This window comes from Phyllostomus hastatus, unplaced genomic scaffold (assembly GCF_019186645.2).
Source record: "Phyllostomus hastatus isolate PE091 unplaced genomic scaffold, TTU_PhHast_1.1 phas_contig_5, whole genome shotgun sequence".
In the NCBI taxonomy this organism is placed as follows: Eukaryota; Metazoa; Chordata; class Mammalia; order Chiroptera; family Phyllostomidae; genus Phyllostomus; species Phyllostomus hastatus.
Genome location: NW_025333897.1, coordinates 1,931,786 through 1,951,048, shown reverse-complemented (window position 1 = coordinate 1,951,048; position 19,263 = coordinate 1,931,786). Strand labels below are relative to the sequence as shown.

Genomic DNA, 19,263 nt, shown 5'->3' with positions numbered 1-19,263 from the left:
AACAGCTGATTCTTATCCACCCCTTACTCTGGGCCAGGTGCGTTCTCTGCATGAAATTTCATGCATCAACAGGTTTAATCCTCACCACAGCCCATAGAATACGTACCATTATTACCTTCATTTTACAGGTAAAGAATCCGAGGCCCAGAGAGGTCGAGTAACCGGCCTAGGGCACACAGCTCAGAAGCAGCACTGTCATTCCTGGATTTTGATTTTGTGTTTTCAGCATGCTGGGGCAGTCTGGGGAGGAATAAGTGGGTTTAGCTCGCCGAGGGAGCAAGGTGGAAGGAACTGAGAGGAAGATGAAGCTGGCACGATGGGATGGGGAATGCCTGGGTTGCAGGCGTTGGTGCCAGCACACCCGGGTACGGTGGGTACCCTGTAGGGCCAGGGCTGCGGGCCGAGGTCTGTATGCTGGGGGCTCTGCAGCTGCGGGGAGGGGCGTCTGGGGCAAGGGCAGCCTTACCCGTCCGGGCGCTCACTTGGTGGCCGACTTGGAGGCGGCAGCGGCGGCGCACCAAACTTTTCTGGGTCCTCCTTCTCACGCCCCGCCCTGGGGGAGGGGGGCGGGTGGGCGTGGGGCACCCAGGACCGGCCGGACCTGTGGGACCCGGGGCCCCGGCTGTCTGCGGAGCCTGTCACCTGGAGAAGCCAGGCTCTTCCGGGGCTGGGACGGCTGTGGGCGGCAGGATGCCTCGGCGCTGCAAACTCATAAATACTGCAGCCGTAGTGGTGGCCGGAGACGTGCGTGCGGGCATTTGGCGCCCTCGAGGGTGAGCTGGGCACAAGGAGGGCGCCCCCACCCCAGCTCCCAGCCTCCGGGCCTGGCAGGTCCTGGGGAGCCGGAGGTCTGCCTGGAGCTGGCGGGAAAGGGCTACGGAGAAGGGGGTTGGGTATACAGGTGGAGACGGGGTGGGGGTGCGGATTGGGGTCACAAAGCCAGGATGGGGTGCTGGAAGGGGGTTGGTAGAGGGGATGGAGCCGATCCAGGTAGGATGGACTTCTGGGGGATCTGGGGACGGCATGGAGAATTGAGGTCACTAAGACCGAAATAGAAAGCTGGAGGCTGGAGCTCAGTGATGAGGTCCCTGAGGGCAGGGTGGAATGCTAGGGATGTAGGGAGTCGGGTAGAAGACATCGGCATTCCTTAGAGCAGGACGGAATGCTGGGGTGAGGTTGCCCAAGGTGATTTCCTGCAGGAGCCCCCATCCCACTCCCAGATAGGAGAGGGAGCTGTGGTTCAGAGCCAGGGCTCTCGAGCCAGGACCTCCTGGGTTCCAAAACTGGCTCCATCACATCTGAGCTGTGCAACTCAATCACCGGGTTGCTTATTTTCCTGATCTGTGATATGGGGCTGCTGATCACAGTGGCCACCACACAGAGGAATGCTGTGAGGCTCCCGTGACTTAATCTGTGCAATGTGCTTAGCACCCAGTGAGGCTCAGAGAGGGTTGGCTGCCAGGTGGTGATCATTATTTTTGTTTGCTCTCCAGCATCTGGATAACCAGTCCCCTCGAAGACCTCCCTACCATCCTGCCTCCCCCGCAGTGACATTACCTGCCTCCGTTCTCCTTCCTGCCCCCCCCAACCCTCCTACTGTCCCTGACCAAATCTGATCTACCCCTGCCCAGTCCCCGACCCCTTCCCCTCTCTGCACCCCACCCCCCTCCACTATGAGCCCCTTTCTTCCCTGCTGGTCCTGCTGCTGTCTGCTCCTGTTTTTCTCCCTGGGAATCCAGGGGATCCCACAAGATCCCAAAGCTGCCCCGGAGCAAGTCCACCTGTCCTACCCAGGTAAGTGTGACCCCTCCCAGGGCATTTCCCAGGGAGGCCCATTGGGTTGGGGTCTCAGGAGCCCCACACTGATTGCTGTGGGACCCTAGGCTGGTGGCTGACTCTTTTTGAGCCTCAGTTGTCTGCATCTGTTAAGTGGGAATTACAAGCAGTAGTGCATCTGGCTGTGTGGAAGGTGATTCTGGAGCCCAGTCTACAGTAAGCACTCTCCAAAGGGAGCTGCTGTTGTCTTTGCTCATTGTGTCACTGCTCATTGTGTCCCCACAAGCCACCTCCTGATCCTTGGTCATGAGGTGGTGGTGCACTAAGTAGTAAGACCTTGGACTTTGAATCCTTTGCACCCAGATTCCCTGGGTTTGAATCTTAACGTTGCTATGTCGCCTTGGGCAAATGACTTAACTTCTCTGGCCTCAGCCGCCTCATCTGGACAGTGGGTTGATAGTAGTGTGACCTCATAGTGAGGAATAAATGACATGTTACCTATGAAGTGGCAAAAATGAAGCTCGATGTGTAGCAGGAGGTCTCATGTATGTTTGTCTCAGGATTGCTTAGCACAGCTAAAATGATTGAGAATTTCAAAGAGCTTTAGTTTATGTGAGTTACATCCATAGTATTTGCCATATTAGAAACCAAAACTGAGGCATTTAGAAATATTTATTGTCATTTAAAATGAATAATAATAAACCCATCTGTATTAAGGTAAATGACATTTTTCATGAAAAATAACTACACTTTACCAAGAAAAAAAATCTGGCCAGAAGAGTGGCATTGAGTTACATCTTTTAAAGTCTAATGTCTGGAGACAGCCAGGTCCTCCTCACATCTGCTTTTGCTTCAGCCTGTTTCAATATGCTACTTTGGATGACATATATGGTGAAAATTGGGTCTCATGCAGACATGTAGTTGAAACAGAGACGAGGATTTTAAAAGGAGTTTCAAAGAATCGTGGCTGTTTCTTTTTCACCAAAACCCAACTCTTTTCCTTCCTTCTTTCCTTCTTTTCCTCCTTCCCTCCCTTTCCCACCTTCCCTTCCTAATTATTTTAGCTTTCTATTTTGAAATAATTTTAAACATACAGAAGAGTTGCAAAGATAGTATAGTTTCTGTACCCCTTCCCCCAGCTTCCCTTAATGTTCATCTCTTTCGTGTCCGTGGTACCATCGTCAAAGCTAAGAAATTAACACTGGCATCACATTACTAACTAAAACATGGATTTTTTTTCGGACTTCAGTTTTTCTACTAATGTCTTAATTTTAACCCAGGATCTGCTGCAGGATTCCCTAATGCATCTAGCCGCCATGTCTCTGGTCCCCTCCTATCTGTGACACTTCCTCAATTTTTCTTTGTTGTGTCCTTGACTCTTTTAAGGAAGATAATTTCTTAAAGATTAGTTGCAATGTGGAATCTGAAACTGCATGAATAAGCTGGCTTTGGCACCTGCTAACCAAGTGACCTTGGACGACACACTTTGCCTGGAGGCCTCTGTAAAAGGAACAGCACTAAAATCTGTATCTCAGGGCTGCTGTGAAAATCCAGCGAGATCACAGCTGTCCTTTGGCCCACAAAACAACAGTAGCAAATATACTCTTTGACTAGTGCCTCAGTGGGATAACGCGATGGACCTCATTTTGGACCTTAAGCTGTAAAGGCTGTTGTTACTCTTGTTGTACAAAAGAGTGAACTGAGGCTCACAGGGTCAAAGCATCTGCCTCTGGGTCACCCAGTCTGCAACTCGAACCTAAGCAGCTCAAGAGCCATGGTGTTTGTTGTAAAATGTTAAATTCTGTACTGATTTTAGATTGAACAGAAATTTTGCAAAAATATTAGTTTCTACATCCCCTTCACCCAGTCTCTCCTAATGTGTCTTACCTAACCATGGCACTGTTATTGATGCCAGTTTCATTGGCGCGGTGTTATTTATTAGCTAAACTACAGACATTATTAGAGTCTCACCAATTTTTTTTTATTGATTTAGTTATTTAGCAGTTAGTTGTGTCTCCTCCAATCTGCCAATTTCTGTATTTCCTTACCTTTCATGATTTTGACATTTTTGAGTACTAAGCAATTATTTTGTAGAAGATCCCTAGTTTTGGGTTTGTCTGATCTTTTCTCATGATTGGAACTAAATTATGTGTTTTTGGCAAGACGACGGTCAATGTGATGCCGCATCTTTCCTGCATCGTGGTGTCACGGCTTATCACTGTCACTGGTGATGTTCACCATCACTGTTTAATTCCTGGGTTTCTCCACTGTAATGTTCTTATTCTTTCCTTCATTGCTAATAAATGTCTTGGGGAAGGTTCCTTGAGACTACAAAAATCATGTTTCTTTTGAAACTTTTGCACGCTAATTTTAGTATCCATCAGTGAATCCTGTCTGCAACAATTACTAGTGCAGTGTTTGCCTGGTTGTGGATTTGTAATCTTCTAATTCTCTCTTCCCATCTAATTGAAATTCTACCCTCAGGAAAGGCTGTTCTTCCCTCCTTAATTAATTAATTTATTTGTTTATTCAATTAGTTATTTATATCAGTATGGGCTCATGGATATTTATTTTATTCTATGGGTTAACATCCTGTATTATCATTATTTATTTTGTGATTCAAATTGTCCCTGATTTGGTCTTTTGCAATTCCTTTGGGTTGGCCTCTGTGTTCTTTGAACAAAAACACATCTTTTTTTTGGAGCATTTCCTAACTTTATGCCACTACAAATTATTCCAGGTTCATCATGTATATTTCCCACCCTGGAATCAACAACTTTTCCAAAGCTCCCTAATTCCTTCCATTGGAGAATGGGCATTTAGAGACCAAGATCTGAGCAATAGGTGTGCTCATTGCTAGTGAGGCATCATTGTTTCTAGGCCTTCTCACACATGGAGCAAGGTCACACACGGGTGTATGTTTATAAGCATATGCCATGTCTATATTTCTGTATCTATGTACACGTATATTAAATACAATGGGATCATACTGATACCTCGATTTCAGTCCAATGTCAAATGTTTGTTTGTTTCTTTCTTTATTTGTTTATCCTCACCCAAGGACATGCTTATTAATTTTAGAGAGAGGGGAAGGGAGGGAGAGAGAGAGAGAGAGAAGCATTGCTGTGAGAGAGAAACATTGGTCAGTTGCCTCCCATAGGTACCCCGAAACTGGGGATTGAACTCTCAACCTAGGCATGTGCCCTGACTGAAAATTGAATTGGCAACTTTTCCGTATAGGGGATGATGTTCCAGCAAACTGAAGCACACCAGCCAGGGCTCAAATGTTAATTTTAAAAAAAGTGTTTATTGTTGCCTTCTGTAGTTGTTTGTAACTCTGTTCTTAAACATTGATAAACCTAGCTCCTGCTGTCTCCGGCACGCCTCTTCACTCGTTCAATGCTGGTCGAGGCACAAAGGGGCTCTGGCGTCGTTCCCCTGTCCCTGTGAGAGCACCTCCTGGGTGACGGCACCGCGGGCAGCCCTTTCCCTCTGTTGCCTCGAGGACCCAGTCAGGACTGTTTCCCACGTTGCTTTTCTTCCCCACGCCCTCAGTGTGGTTACTTTATTCATTTTTAAATACAGTTTCAACCGTTTGTTAGTGTTTGCATTCCATACTAGCTTCTCCTCACACCCTGGGTAGTTTTGTTGGTTTGTTTTGGGGGCATATGAAGGAAATATGAAACATGACTATAATTCTGGGAGTCAGAATTTTTAACCAGAAAAGATAGACTTGGAGAGGCAGCCTCCCTCCTCATTCCTACTGCCCAATTTCTCCTTTTCTTCTACGCCTTCCTTCCCTGTCCACCCCTTGTTAGCAACCCATCTCTTTAGTTTCTGGCACAGCCTCCCTGTATTTCTTTTGTACAAATGAGCACATCCTTGTGTTTCTATATTGTACTCTCCTCCATGAAGAGGAGTTGGCTATATATACTTGCATAAGCTTTGCTTTTTAAATTTTATGTTCTGGACATTGTTCCATATCCTAGAGTTCCTAGAGCTTGTCCTCTTTCTCTTTGACAGCTGCATAGTGCTCCACTGTGTGCATGTTGTAGCGTTTATTCAGTCACCTTGTGACGTGTGGGTGTTCCCCTTGTTTCTGGTATTTTGTGATTATACACAGCGCCGTAATGTGTAACCCTGTGCATGTGTGTTTTCATGTTGCTGGAGGGAGAACTCATGCTCTTAACGTTACACTATACCTCATGATATATTTTTAAAGATTTTATTTATTTATTTTTAGACAGAGGGGAAGGGAAGGAGAAAGAGAGGGAGAGAAAGATCAATGTGTGGTTGCCTCTCACATGCCTCCTACTGGGGACCTGGCCCTCAACCCAGGCATGTGCCCTGACTGGGAATTGAACTGGTGACCCTTTGGTTTGCAGGCCAGCACTCAATTCACTGAGCCACACCAGCCAGGGCTACCTCATGATATTTTTAAAACCTTGATTTGCCTGCTAACTTTTAAGAATCTAGAGTAACCATATAAAAGTCTGCTTTTGTATATCTATCTATATATGCTCCTGGACATAAAAAACCACTGTATAAAGATTGACTATAGAAATGGACAGATCTGGTGGTGCTGGGCCTGCTTCCTGCATGGCAGATATCACCAGAGCTGAGCGATGGCTGCCCCTTTTAGACCTGGCAAGGCCTGCAGTTTGCCACACACCCCACAGCCCCCTACTGCCTTACTCCTTGCAGCTGGCCCTTTCTCCCACTTATATTACCTAGCTGGCCTCTAGACATTTGTTTGAGTTTGTGACCCCTAAATGATATTATGTATGCAAAATGCTTGGCACAAGGCCTGTACACAGTAACTACTGATATTAATAATAATAGTATCCATTCACTTTTATAACCCTAATGTGCTATCTACTGTTTCAAGTGCTTTACCTGTTATTTATTAATCTATGCCTCATACCAACCTTATAGAGTAGATACTATTATTATTCCATTTGACAAATAAGGAAACTTAGGCTTAAAGAAGCAGTGACTTGCCCAAGGAAAGTACAGCTTGGAAATGGTAGAGCTGGGATTGAACCTGGGAAGCTCTACCACCTATGTCCTTAACTCCTGAGTGTTCAGGAGCTGTCAATCACTGCCCCTCACTCTCCCTGCGCATGCCTCCCTGCTCTGCCCAGGCGTCACTGCTCAGCCCCACTCTGCTCCTTTCTGCCCAGATGAGCCGGGATCCATGACTGTCACCTGGACCACATGGGTCCCGACCCCGTCTGAAGTGCAGTTCGGGCTACAGTTATCGGGGCCCCTGCCCCTCCGGGCCCAGGGCACTGCCAGCCCCTTTGTGGATGGAGGCTTTCTCCGGCGGAAGCTCTACATACACCGTGTCACACTGCGGGGGCTGCTGCCGGGCATCCAGTACGGTGAGAGGGGTCCTGGGTGTTGAGGGGTGAATGGAAGAGGAGAGGGAAATGGATTAGGAGCTGGCACTGGCAGGCGGCTCAGGCTGGGCTCCTGACTCCTCTGCTGATGCAAGCCGACTGTCTGCGACCCTGGGATGGGAGGTGATGGGGACCTGGAGTGAGGTGGACAGAGGGGCATGGGTCAAACCTATCCAACCCCCACCTCTTTCCCTGACCGACAGACCAACCAAAGATGTGTGTGGGGGAGGGGGGGAGACATACCGGGGGCTCCCAGATGACTGTGACCTTTCCCTTGTCCTTTCCCTTCCCTTCAGTTTACCGCTGTGGCAGTACTCAGGGCTGGAGCCGGCGGTTCCGCTTCAGGGCCCTAAAGAAAGGACCCCACTGGAGCCCCCGTCTGGCTGTGTTTGGGGACCTTGGGGCTGACAACCCGAGGGCCCTACCCCGGCTGCGCAGGGACACTCAGCAGGGCATGTACGATGCTGTTCTCCATGTGGGTGAGGCATTGGCAAGGGTGTGCCTGGAGGTGCGGGGGCGGGGGCGCGGGGCCCAGGTGGCAGCGACTGCAGGACTGTGGAGGGGCCTGGGGCAGGGCGCTGAAGGGACTGGCTGTGGAGATGGTGTCTGTGGTAGCCAGGCCACCCAGTTTAAAATCCCAAGTCACATCCTTAGAGCTCTGCAAACTGGTTTCCTCCCTGTTATTATTGTTAGAGCCGAAGTGAGTTCAGCATTCACAGGACTGTTGTGATGACTAAATAAGTCGGCATTGTCTGGTATGCTGTGCTAGTTGTTATCACTGCTGTTGTGATTTGAGGGGACAGGGAGCCAATGGGACGTGAAGACTGGGGCTGATGTGGTTCAAAGCCACAGAGTCTGGAACCAAACTCCCAGGGTTTTCTTCCTGGACCTTTGCTAACCAGGTCTGTGACCTCCGGGGAGCACTTAACCTCTTTGGGCCTCAGTTTTTCCACCTGAAATGGGGATAATAATAACAACACCCACCTCAGAGGGTGTTTTAAAGATTCAAAGGATCAAGCATGTAAAGCATTTGGAACTGTGCCTGGCATAAAACCAGTACCAGACTCCGTCAGTCTTCACGTTGCTGCTCTGGGAGGGCCCGAGATGGCGGGCAGAGACGTGGTCGGAGCACACGAGACCAGGGGCCAGAGGTTCAGGAAGCACTTCCAGATGCGCACCTGGGTGGGTGTGAGGGAGGGATCAGAGACCTGGGATGGCCCAGCCCACACCTGAGCAACCAGGGCTCTCAATTCTGGCAAAAGCAGAGCTAGGTCTGGGTCCTCACTCTCTAACCCCCCACCCCCCGCCCACCCCCCAGGAGACTTTGCCTACAACATGGATCAGGACAACGCTCGCGTCGGTGACGAGTTCATGCGGCTCATCGAACCCGTGGCAGCCAGCCTGCCGTACATGACCTGCCCTGGGAATCACGAGGAACGCTAGTGAGGGCCAGGGGCCTCAGGGTGGGCACAGGCCTGGCCAGTGAGAACAGATGTGTCCTTCTTGGTGTCCCACCTCAGTCCCTCATGCTGCAACAGCTCATCTGTGGTAGTGAGAGGGGAGGAGAGGAGAGGAGAGGAGAGAGGGACTTCGATCCAGACTTGACTTCATAGTCCTGGGAGATGGGTGGGTGGAGGCACCCAGACCCTCCCCCCTCAGCATTTTACTTCTTTTTATCCAGCAACTTCTCTAACTACAAGGCTCGCTTTAGCATGCCGGGGAACACCGAGGGCCTGTGGTACAGGTAAGCTGGAGAGGGGGCGGCGAGGGGACTGGCCTCCTTCCCCTGAAGGATGAGAGGTGCAGACAGACCCCATCTCTGACCGCTGCCCTTTGACCCCTCAGCTGGGATGTGGGCCCTGCACACATCATCTCCTTCTCCACGGAGGTATATTTCTACCTCCACTACGGCCGCCACCTGGTAGAGAGACAGTTTCACTGGCTGGAGAAAGACCTCCAGGTAACCTGGGTGGAGGTCCCCTGTCACCTATTGGACCTGCCTCCCTTCCCTTCCCCCCGCCCCCACCTCTCACTCTGGTCTTTGTCTCTAGAAAGCCAATAAGAACCGGGCAGCTCGGCCGTGGATCATCACCATGGGTCACCGGCCCATGTACTGTTCCAATGCTGACTTGGATGACTGCACATGGCATGAAAGCAAGGTAAGGGCCCCCTCCCTGGGGGCAGGGTGCTGAGAGCCAGGTGGCGGTCAGCCTGAGTCACCCCTTACCCCTGCTCCTCCTGCCCAGGTTCGAAAAGGCCTCTTTGGCAAATTGTTTGGATTAGAGGACCTTTTCTACAAATATGGTAAGTGACGGGGGGGGGGGGCGGTGCGGGGAGGCTCCTCAGCCCCAGGTTCCAACTCCTACCTCTCCTGGATCCAGGGGCCTGACCCCCACTTGCTCTGTCTCAGGGGTCGACCTGCAGCTGTGGGCTCATGAGCACTCATACGAACGGCTGTGGCCAATTTACAACTACAAGGTGAGACTCAGGGAGGGCTGAGGCTGGTGTCCACTGACCCATACTCAGACTCTCTGGCATGGTCTGGTGTGACTCACCCCTCTCCCTTGTCCCTTTCTCCAGGTATTTAATGGCAGTCAAGAGACACCCTACACCAACCCTCGAGGCCCTGTCCACATCATCACAGGATCTGCTGTGAGCAGGGCGGGGAAGGGTGCTTCTTGCTTTTCTCTTATTGAGGGTCGAACTTGGACCAGCTCGGGGGCTGAGCGTTTCATACGGTCACTATCACTAACTTAGCCCTATGGTTTAGGTACATCTAGAAACACGCCCATCATCCAGATGTGAAAACAGAGGCTCAGACAGTAAAATGCTCGTTCCAAGTCACACATTCAATAGATTGCAGGGGCTGGGGGCTTGCCCAGGTGGAATGAGGGGATCCGGGGGCAGAGGGCTTATTGTTATTATTGTAACTGAACTCCAGACTTTATTCACACTTCACCCCCTTTCTCACTGATGACCTTTTTCTGTTCCAGAATCCTGTAGAGTATTTAGTTGTTGTGTCTTCTTAGGCCCCTCCACTCTCTGACAGTTCCTCAGTCTTTCCTTGTCTTCATGTATTTGCAGACACTCGTGTTTTGCAGAAGGCCCTCGGTTTGGGTTTATTTGACATTTTCTCAGGCTGAGGTTTGGGTTATGCACTTTGGGCAAGACAGTCACAGAAGCGATGCCGTGTCCTCTCAGCGCATCCTCCCAGGGAGTGTGTGCTGTCGGTGCGTCTGTCCTGGACGTGTTTCTCTGAGGCCTCGGCTTGAGGAGGGATCTGCTGGACTCCTCCTCCAGAGAGTTATCATATTTCCCGTTTTAATTAATGAAATCTTGGGGGAGATTCTTTCAGACCACGCAAGTGTTCTGTTTCTCCTCAAACTTTCACCCACTAATTTCCGACTGTCATTGGGTCTTGCCTGCAACAATTAATACTGTGGTGTTGCACTGGAATCTTCTATTTCTCTCATTCCTCCTAGATTTATTAGAATCCTCTTGTGAGGAAGAGCTGTTCCTCTGCCTCATTTATTTGGTTAGTTAGTTATTGATTTGTAACTATGTGGACTCATGGGTAATTATTTTGCTCCTTGGGCTATGACCCAATGCTATTGCCTGTGTTGCTGCTCAGATGGTGTCAGCTCTGGCCATTGGGAACTCTCCAGGTTGGCCCCTGTCCCTTTGACATGAGCACTTCCTTACTTTTCGGCACTGCAAGGCACTCCGGGGTCATCCTGTAGTGTTTCCCTGCCCCCACCTTGGAATCAATTACTTCTGTAAGGAGAGAAGTCTTACGTATTTATTTATTTAAATACTCACTCAAGACCTGGCTGGCGTAGCTCAGTGGATTGAGCGAGGGCTGCAAACCAAAACATAGCAGGTTTGATTTCCAGTCAGGGCACATGCCTGGGTTGCAGGCCATGGCCCCCAGTAACCGCACATTGATATTTCTCACTTTCTCCCTCCCTTCTCTCTCTAAAAATAAATAAATAAAATCTTTTAAAAAAATAAATCCTTACTTGAGGATATGCTTACTGATTTTAGTGGGAGAGGGAGAGAGAGAGATACATTGATCTGTTGCCTCCCCTACATGGGATTGAACCTGCAGCCTCTGTATGTGCCCTGACCAGGGATCGAACCCACTTTTTGGTGTACAGGACAATGCTACAATCAACTAAGCCACCTAGCCAAGGCAGAGAAAGCCTTTTTTTTTTTTTAAAGCTGATTCTTACAGATTAGTAGGAGCCTCTCATGGTAAAAATTCAAGCAGTAGAGAGGGCAGGAGGTGAACACCAGCCATCTGCACCCCTTCTTACTCCCACTCCCCGTTGTTCCCGTTCTTGGTGGCATTTTAGAATGTTCCCTGCATGTGCAAATGAGTAACTGTCTACACAGAAATGTGTTACTACATCATCCTCTTTTAACAACTCGAACCATGCTTCATACCCTTGCAGTTCTCAACCTTGGCGCCTCTTAGGATGACTTGGGGAGGTTTTAAAACACCGATGCCTGGGCCCTAGCCCAGACCACGCACCAAACCTCGGCGGGGGGCGGGGGGGGGGGAGGGGGCGGGCCCTGGCAGCACACACCCAGTGTAGCGGCATCCTGAGCGGGAAACAGAACGCCATCCGCCCCAGAGGCTCCTCAGGCCCATAGGATCGCTGTTCTGATCTATACTAGCACAGATTAGTTTTTTCCTTTAATTTAAAATTTTGAAATGATTTCAGACTTACAGGAAAGTTGCAATAATAACACGAAGATTTTCCATATCCCCTTTACGAAGGTTTTCCAAAAGTGAACATTTAACCATACCTGTTTTAATCTCTCTTTATATATATGCGCATATGCATGTACATATGTGCGTACACACATTTTATTATTTTCAGATTCAATGAAGAATAAGTTGCAGAAACGGTGCCCCTTTACCCTTCTGTCTATATTTCCTAAAAAACAAGGGCATCATGTTATCTCTCATCACTATGGTATAATAATACAATTCAAGTAGTTAACCTTGATAATGTACTATTATTATCTAATCTACAGGTCTCACTCAAATTTAGCTAATGACCCATTTGTGCGCTTTAAATCAAAGCAAAGAGTTTTTTTTTCCTAGCCCAGGATTTAGTCTAAGATCACATGTGCTATTCCAGTGTCTTGCCTCTTTAGCATCCTTTAATCAGAAACAATTCCTCACTCTCCATTCTTCATGACCTTGAAAAATTTGAAGAGTACAGCAACATCCTTTTGTAGAATAGCCCAGTGTGGGTCTGTTTGCTCATGATCAGGTGGGAGTTACACCCTTTTGATAAGAATAACCAGAAGTGGCATGTGTTTTCAGGGCACACTACTAGGAGATGCGTGGTATCTCTTTAACCCCTTTAAGCCTCAGTTTCCCGTCTGTGATAGGGATCCATTTCTCTGCTGCTCGGGGAAGGTGGTGTCTGCCAGCCTCCCCACCATGATTCCTGTTTCCCCTTCAGAATTAACAAGTGTCTCCTGGAGACACTCTAAGACTAGGATAATATCCTGTTATTCTTCATACTTTCACCACTAGTTTTACAATCTATCAATGATCCTAGCTTCAATCGATGTTAGAATGATGGCTGCAAAATGGTGATTTCTTTCGAGGTCCCTCATTTGTCGGTCACTCTGCTGCAAGGACGAGCTCTCCCTCTGCCCCAGGCACTGGTGATTTTAAAAGGTGTTCTTGGAGGGTCTCCTGTGTGGCGAGGGCTGAAACTCTGTGATTTCTTCTGTTCTGCAGTTGCATTTTCACTTGAACGGTACATCCTGGCCATGTTTCTGTATCGCCCTGCTTTGCAATGGTGATGCTATGATTTGCTTAACTGACCCCACAGACGGGCATCTGGGTGGCTTTCAGCTCAGGGCTTTTACAGAAAATGTTGCAGTGCACAGTCTTGTGTGGCATGCACTTTCTAGGAGACCTGTGCACTGGAAGCCTAGCTGGGTGGAAACACTCGACTGTGAGCATGATTGAGGCCAAGTCTTAACTGACTTTGTCTTCCTTGGGGGCAGCAGGACCCTGGCCTGGCAGGTTGTTTCTGCTCCTCTGCGGGTCCTCCACCAGCCCTGCACCCGGGTCTGAACGACTGTCTCCTGCAGGGCTGCGAGGAGCGCCTGACTAGGTTCACTCTCTTCCCACGGCCCTGGAGCGCTGTGCGGGTGAAGGAGTATGGGTACACGCGGCTACACATCCTCAATGGGACCCACGTCCACATCCAGCAGGTGTCTGATGACCAGGTGAGTGAGGGGTGCCTGAGTCGCCAATCCAAGCAGCCAGGCTCTGGCGTGCTCTGGAGCTGAGGACTCTAGAGCCAGAGATCCTAGGTTCGAGTCCTGCCTCTGCCACTTCCCAGCTAGATGACTTGAAGCAACTTACTTAACTTTGAGCCACAGTTATCCCATCTGCAAAATGGAGACATTTAATAGTTTCTACCTCACAGGATTTTATGGGAGTTAAGTGACTTATTATATATAAAATGCTTAGAACAGCTTCTAAAACATGGTAAATTCTATAGCTATTTACCAACCTGAAGCAGCGGGAAGAGAAAGGTAGGTGGTGGGAGGTGGGTGAAGGGAGCCACATGCGTGGTCCTGCTGGTGTAAGGTTAGACGAACCCAAGTATTCATGGCTCACATTTCTTTACTGTTGCCATTATAATTTTAAAACGAGGATAATCACTATGATTCGTTGAGCACCTGTTGTGTACCAGATGCTGGGCTAGACACCTTATTTTGAGTAGCACCTGAATCACAACAGTCCCATGTGGAGGATTGTCTTTTCATTTCAGAGATGAGAGAACTGAGGCTCAGAGAGAGGAAGTAATTTTCCCAGGATCACACAGCCGGAGGGTGGTGAAGCTGGCATCTGACCCCAAAGAACATGCTCTTTTCATTACAAATAACTACCGTTTTACTGAGTGGCACATGCACCAGGGGCAGGCTTTTGTGTGTGTTATCTTTTTCAGTTCTCCCCAGTTTATAGAAGATGAAAGCTGGGCTCAGAGTCAGGGCATGTGCTTAAGGCCACAGAGAGAGTGGCTGCGCTGGGATTAAAGCAAGGATTTTGTCTGACTCCAGGGTTTGTGCTCTAATAGCAATAACCTGCACTCACACTGTCCTTGTCAAGTGCCCTCTCCAAATATCTCATTTAAGGCCCACAACATCGATGAGGTATGAACTATCACTATCATCCCACCTGGCAGATAAGGAAAGTGGAGGCTCAGAGACATCTAGCAACCTGTCCGAGGTCACACAGCCCATCAAAGGCAAAGCTGGGACTTGAACCCAGGCCACCTGGCCCCTGAGTCTGGGCTTGCAACCCTTTATACCTTCAACTATTTTTGTTCCTTGCAGGATGGGAAGATTGTGGATGATGTATGGATGGTGAGACCCCTGCTCCACCGGATGATGTACCTCTAGGGAGGGAGCAGCTCTCATCAGGAACCACTGGCCTTGCTGCCTTGGCTGGTGTAACAGGACCCAGGCCCGGCTGGGGAGTCAGGGCTGGCAGGCTGGGGAGTCAGGGCGGGCCTCGACTCCTCTGCCTTTCTGAGGCCCCACGGGGGTGAATGCAGCATGAGGGGGCCAGGCAGCTCTCCCCTCCTGGAGAGGTGAGGGTCCCAGCAGCTGTGCTGGAGGGCAGGCGTGGACACACACACAGACAGACTCAGGTGGGTGACACAGCCTTGCCCTGCTGCATAGCACTGACTGGGCGAGGTGCCCACAGGCCTGGGGAATAAAGAGACTTGTGGTTGTGGCTCCGTGGACTCTGCACTTCTGCTGGGCATGTCCCCTGGGCTGCCCCTCTCCTGTCCGCGTGGGCAAGAGGCATCATCAGCCCCAACTCTCAAGGTGGGCACATCATGACACCCCTCTCCAGTAGGTGGCGACCGTGACTTTCTCCCCTTTAGCCAGCCTTCACTGCACTAATGGCCAGAAAGTGCAAAGGACCGTCCCTTTGTGCCACAGTTTCCCAGCCTGGCACTGTCTTACCCTGGAAGCTGAGAAGTGTTAACACTGCCTTCAAGCTGGAGTGGCTGGCAAGCCTTGGGTGTCACGGACCTGCTGTTTTTCTCCCTTCTTCCCCCTCCCCTGTTTCCCTTCTTCCTTTCACTATTCAACAGCTATTTATTGACTGCCTGTGATGCACCAGGCCCTGCTCTCAGTACTGGGAGACAGCCATGCATGGGTGGAGAACTCTGCCCTAGTAGAGCTGGCATTCTACCCAGGCAACAGACAGCGAACCCAGTGAATCAGTAAACTACGATAAGTGCTCAGAAAACGCAGGGAAGGGGATGGAGAGTAGGGGGAGGAGTCTGAGGGAGGAGCCACGTGAGGAACCCAGCGGGCAGTGTTCCAGGCAGAGGAAAAGCCAGTGCAAAGGCCCTGAGACAGAATCGCGCCTGCCCTGTCAGGGGGTCAGTGGGGAGGCCGGTGTGTCTGGAGCAGAGAATGAGGGGAAATGGAGGCAGGGGGGTGAGGGCACAGATCGTCTGGGGTGTTGTGGGCCACAGGGAGGACTTCGTCTTTTACCCTCAGTGAGCTGGAGCCACAGGAGGGCTCTGAGCTGGTTGACAAACACGACCTGATTCCGGTAGTTCTAGGCAAAGGCTGAGGCCTCTCTCGAGGGAAGCCCGGGAGTCCCAGCTCTAAGGCTGACTTCGAGTCTGTTCTCCCCCGTGCTGGCGCTGACACATCTTATTCCCATCCGCTGCCGCTCGGCCCAGGGCACCATGGCTCCTGGCGGTTTCTGGGACCCACCAAGCTTTTTCTCACCGTAGGGCCTGGGCACTTCACCCTCTGAGTGCCCTCATCCCAGCTCACCCCAGGCAGGCACCTTCTCAGGCCCAGGTCTCAGCCTTCCCTGACAGCCCCAGCTACAGTCACTGCAGTCACTCTGTGTTCCATCTGTTTACTTCGTTTCTAGCTCCTGGCATTCTGCAGTTCTCTAGTTGGTTTGTTAACTGCTCATTGTTGATGTACCCTGCTGGGCGGGGGCAGGGGCGGGGGTCTGAGAGGGTGGAGACCAAAACCATTTCGTTCATTCCTGAGTCTGTCTCCTCTACCAGCCCCTCCCAGACCCTTCGCAGGCTGGGTCAGGGCCCTGGGCCCCACCATTTCAGCCTCGCCCTTTCTGGGCCGTGCTGTCTGGGAGTGGGCCTGTCTCTACCACTGGACTGTCAACCCAGGAGGGTGGTGTTCAGGACTCGATCTGGCCAAGCCCAGCACGAGACAGATGCTTAATAAATATTTGTTACCTTAATGAAGGCTGCCACATGCCAGGCTCCAGGCAACACCAGGGACAGCAATGAATCAGAGCCAGTCAGGCCCCGTGGGAGGTCGCAGGCCAGCAAGGAAACACGGTTACCCAACATGGGTGACAAGCAGTGACAGCATGCCATGCAGGGGTGCAGCAAGCCTGTGAAGCTGTGGAGTCATCCTTGCGCAGTGTGGCCAGACTGAGCATGCCCGGGTAATGGGGTCCAGAGAGTGAAGGCCAGGCTCAGGAGCCAGGCAGGAACTAGGTTCAGACCTCAGCTCTGCCTCTGCCTGTGGGATGTGGAGCCACCAGCCCACTCTGAACCTCTGTTTCTTCATCTGTATCAGAAAGAATGGTCATACTTTGTGGTGTTGCCTTGGGAATAAATGAGGTTGAAAGCTTCAGTGTTGTCCTTGGCTCCTCTTTTTTCATGCCCCATATTCAATTACCCAGTACATTCGGTTGGCTTTGTCTTTAAACATCTATCTAGAATTTGTCTCCTCCCACCTGCAAGGCCCTGACCCTGGGCCTGTCCACCTTCTCTCTCACCTCCTGCCGGGTCTCCCTGCTCCTGTTCCCGCCCCCACAGTCTGTTCCCCACGTGCAGCAAATGGACCTGTGGACGCCTGTGTCAGGTCCTGTCCCTCCCTGGCCTCAGCCTTCTTGGGGTGCCATCTCACTCAGGGGAAAAGCCAGCGTTCTCCCTGTGGTCCACCCCATGTGACCTGCCCCTGATGCCTCCCTGGCCTCGTCTCCCACTAGTCGCCCTTGCCCTCCCTGCTTGGGCCACAGTGGCCTCAGGCCTGTGGGGTTACCCTCCCGAGTTTGCACTGGCTGTTCCCTGGGCCTAGAACTCTGCCCCAGGTATTCACATGGCTCCTTCCCACTCCTTCAGGCCTCTGATCAAAATCATTTTCAGAGAGACCTTTCCTGCCCACCTGTTTAAAACAGCATTCCACCCCCCACTTCCCATCCCCTTTCCCTGCTTTATTTTCCTTCAGGCCATTTAGACTTTGTGTACCCTTTATTTCCTCCATCAGAATGTGAGCCGGGGTGCAGGGCTTTCTGCAGCCCTAGTACCCAACACATAGAAGTTGCTCATTGCAGTAGTTTGAATGAATCGTAGTTGGTCAGATGAATGAAGGAAGGAGAAATACAGGTAAAACGCTTAACGCAGCACCTGGCGCTGAGGGAGCACAACAAGTAGTAGGAATGACAATGATTCAGGTGAATCAGATAAAGGCCCAACCCTTGGGGCTCCCACTGCTGGGTGCACAGGAGGCAAGCACGTACTGCTGATTGCAACACCTGTGACATGCGACAAGCATTGGAAGTGACGGGTGGCAGAACTGGAGACCCTGAGGTTTCTGGGAGACGAAGCTGAACAAGGCTTTCGGAGTCTACACAGAGGCCTGCTTAGTGGAACTGGGACGAGTGCTCCCCGACAGGGCAGCCTGGCCCGGGGGAGAGCTCGCAGGTGTCTGGGGTCTGTGCAGAGACAAGGTGGGGAAGCTGCAGGTGTCTGGATTCATTTATTAACACGGCTTATTTACCAAAGCCCTTTATTTCTCAGATCAGTCAGAAACGGTTTCTGTTGTTTATAAATAAGAACCATGAGCCCTGGCCAGTGTGGCTCAGTTGATTGGAGCATCATCCCATAGCTGAAATGTTGCAGGTTCAATGCCTGGTCAGGGCTCATAACCAGGTTGCCAGTTCGGTCCCCAGTCCGGGTGTGTGTGATCTCTGGTCTGGTCACATATGAGAGGCAACCAACCAACTGATGCCCTCCCATTCTCTGTCTCTGTAAAGCCACGAGAAAGTGTCCTTGGGTGAGAATTCAAAACAAAACAAAAACAAAGCAAAAAACAAGAACCATGGAGGACCTATGCATGCACTTATTATGATGCAAGTGTGGGAAAGAGTGTGGTGGCCCAGATGACAATCTTCCCTTCTGAAGCTTAAATTGTACCCAGGTTGGTAAAGAAGAAACCCTGAAAACAAGGATACTATCACATGATAATTCCAGTGTGGGACAGTCAAGTTGCTTTAGACATGGTATCCAGGGAAGGCCTCCCTGAGGAGGTGCCATTTGAACCAAAAGCTAGGGAGGTGGTCAAAGCAAAGACCTGGAAGAGTGATCAAACGGAAGGACCAGCAGGTGTAAAGGCCTGCGGCAGGGCTGAGCCTGGATGTGAGAGAGACCACCGTGAGGCCAGGCTGGCTGGTGTGCAGGGCGCAGAACTGCCAGATAAAACACTGGGAAATTTAACTGGGTGCCCAATTAAATGTGAATTTCAGATAAACAACAAATACTGGAAGTACTTCACAAGTATTGCATGAGATACACTTATCCTAGAAAATGACTTGGAGTGTGTCTGAAATTCAATTTTAATTGAACATACAGTATTTTTACTGGATAAATTTTTATTGCAATCCTATCTGTGAGCAGGAGAGAAAGTGGAGGGAGCTGAGGATGGGGAACATGGAGCAGGCAAAACGTTCCCCTCTGGCTCCTATGTGCAGGGGACAGGGCGCTCTGGGCGCCTCCACTCCCTAGGCAGTGCCCCCCTTCCCTCCCAAGGCCTCCTTCCAAATCTTTGCTGCTACATTTCAGCAAATTTTAAAAAATGATAATATCCTTATTTTTCTTCAAGAGAGAAAATAACACTCTTATTGTTGAAACAAACAAATTCAAACCTTGCAAAAATAAATAAATAAAACAGAACCAGAAATTTCCCAGCTGTACCATTACTCACAGCTTCTAACTTTGAACATTTTAATATTTTTCCTTATAACCCTTGA

General features: G+C 50.2%; 1 protein-coding gene across 1 annotated transcript; it reads left to right on the top strand.

Moving 5' to 3' along the window:
* The first annotated feature begins 625 nt into the window (after positions 1 to 625).
* ACP7 (acid phosphatase 7, tartrate resistant (putative)) lies at positions 626 to 16,831 on the top strand. The gene is made up of 13 exons (XM_045846848.1): positions 626 to 773; positions 1,494 to 1,794; positions 6,960 to 7,160; positions 7,475 to 7,657; positions 8,497 to 8,620; positions 8,860 to 8,922; positions 9,024 to 9,138; positions 9,230 to 9,337; positions 9,425 to 9,482; positions 9,589 to 9,656; positions 9,759 to 9,830; positions 13,302 to 13,439; positions 14,556 to 16,831. The coding sequence occupies exons 2-13, from the start codon at positions 1,674 to 1,676 to the stop codon at positions 14,619 to 14,621; spliced, it is 1,317 nt and encodes a 438-aa protein (XP_045702804.1). The 5' UTR covers positions 626 to 773; positions 1,494 to 1,673; the 3' UTR covers positions 14,622 to 16,831.
* The last annotated feature ends 2,432 nt before the right edge of the window (positions 16,832 to 19,263 follow it).

What these genes read in the sequence shown, in the direction of transcription:
- ACP7 (XM_045846848.1), top strand. Translation starts at nt 1,674, where the DNA reads ATGAGCCCCTTTCTTCCCTGCTGGTCCTGCTGCTGTCTGCTCCTGTTT. An exon ending in ACCGAGGGCCTGTGGTACAG is followed by an intron (nt 8,923 to 9,023) that starts GTAAGCTGGAGA and finishes TTGACCCCTCAG; the next exon opens with CTGGGATGTGGGCCCTGCAC. An exon ending in GGCCAATTTACAACTACAAG is followed by an intron (nt 9,657 to 9,758) that starts GTGAGACTCAGG and finishes CCCTTTCTCCAG; the next exon opens with GTATTTAATGGCAGTCAAGA.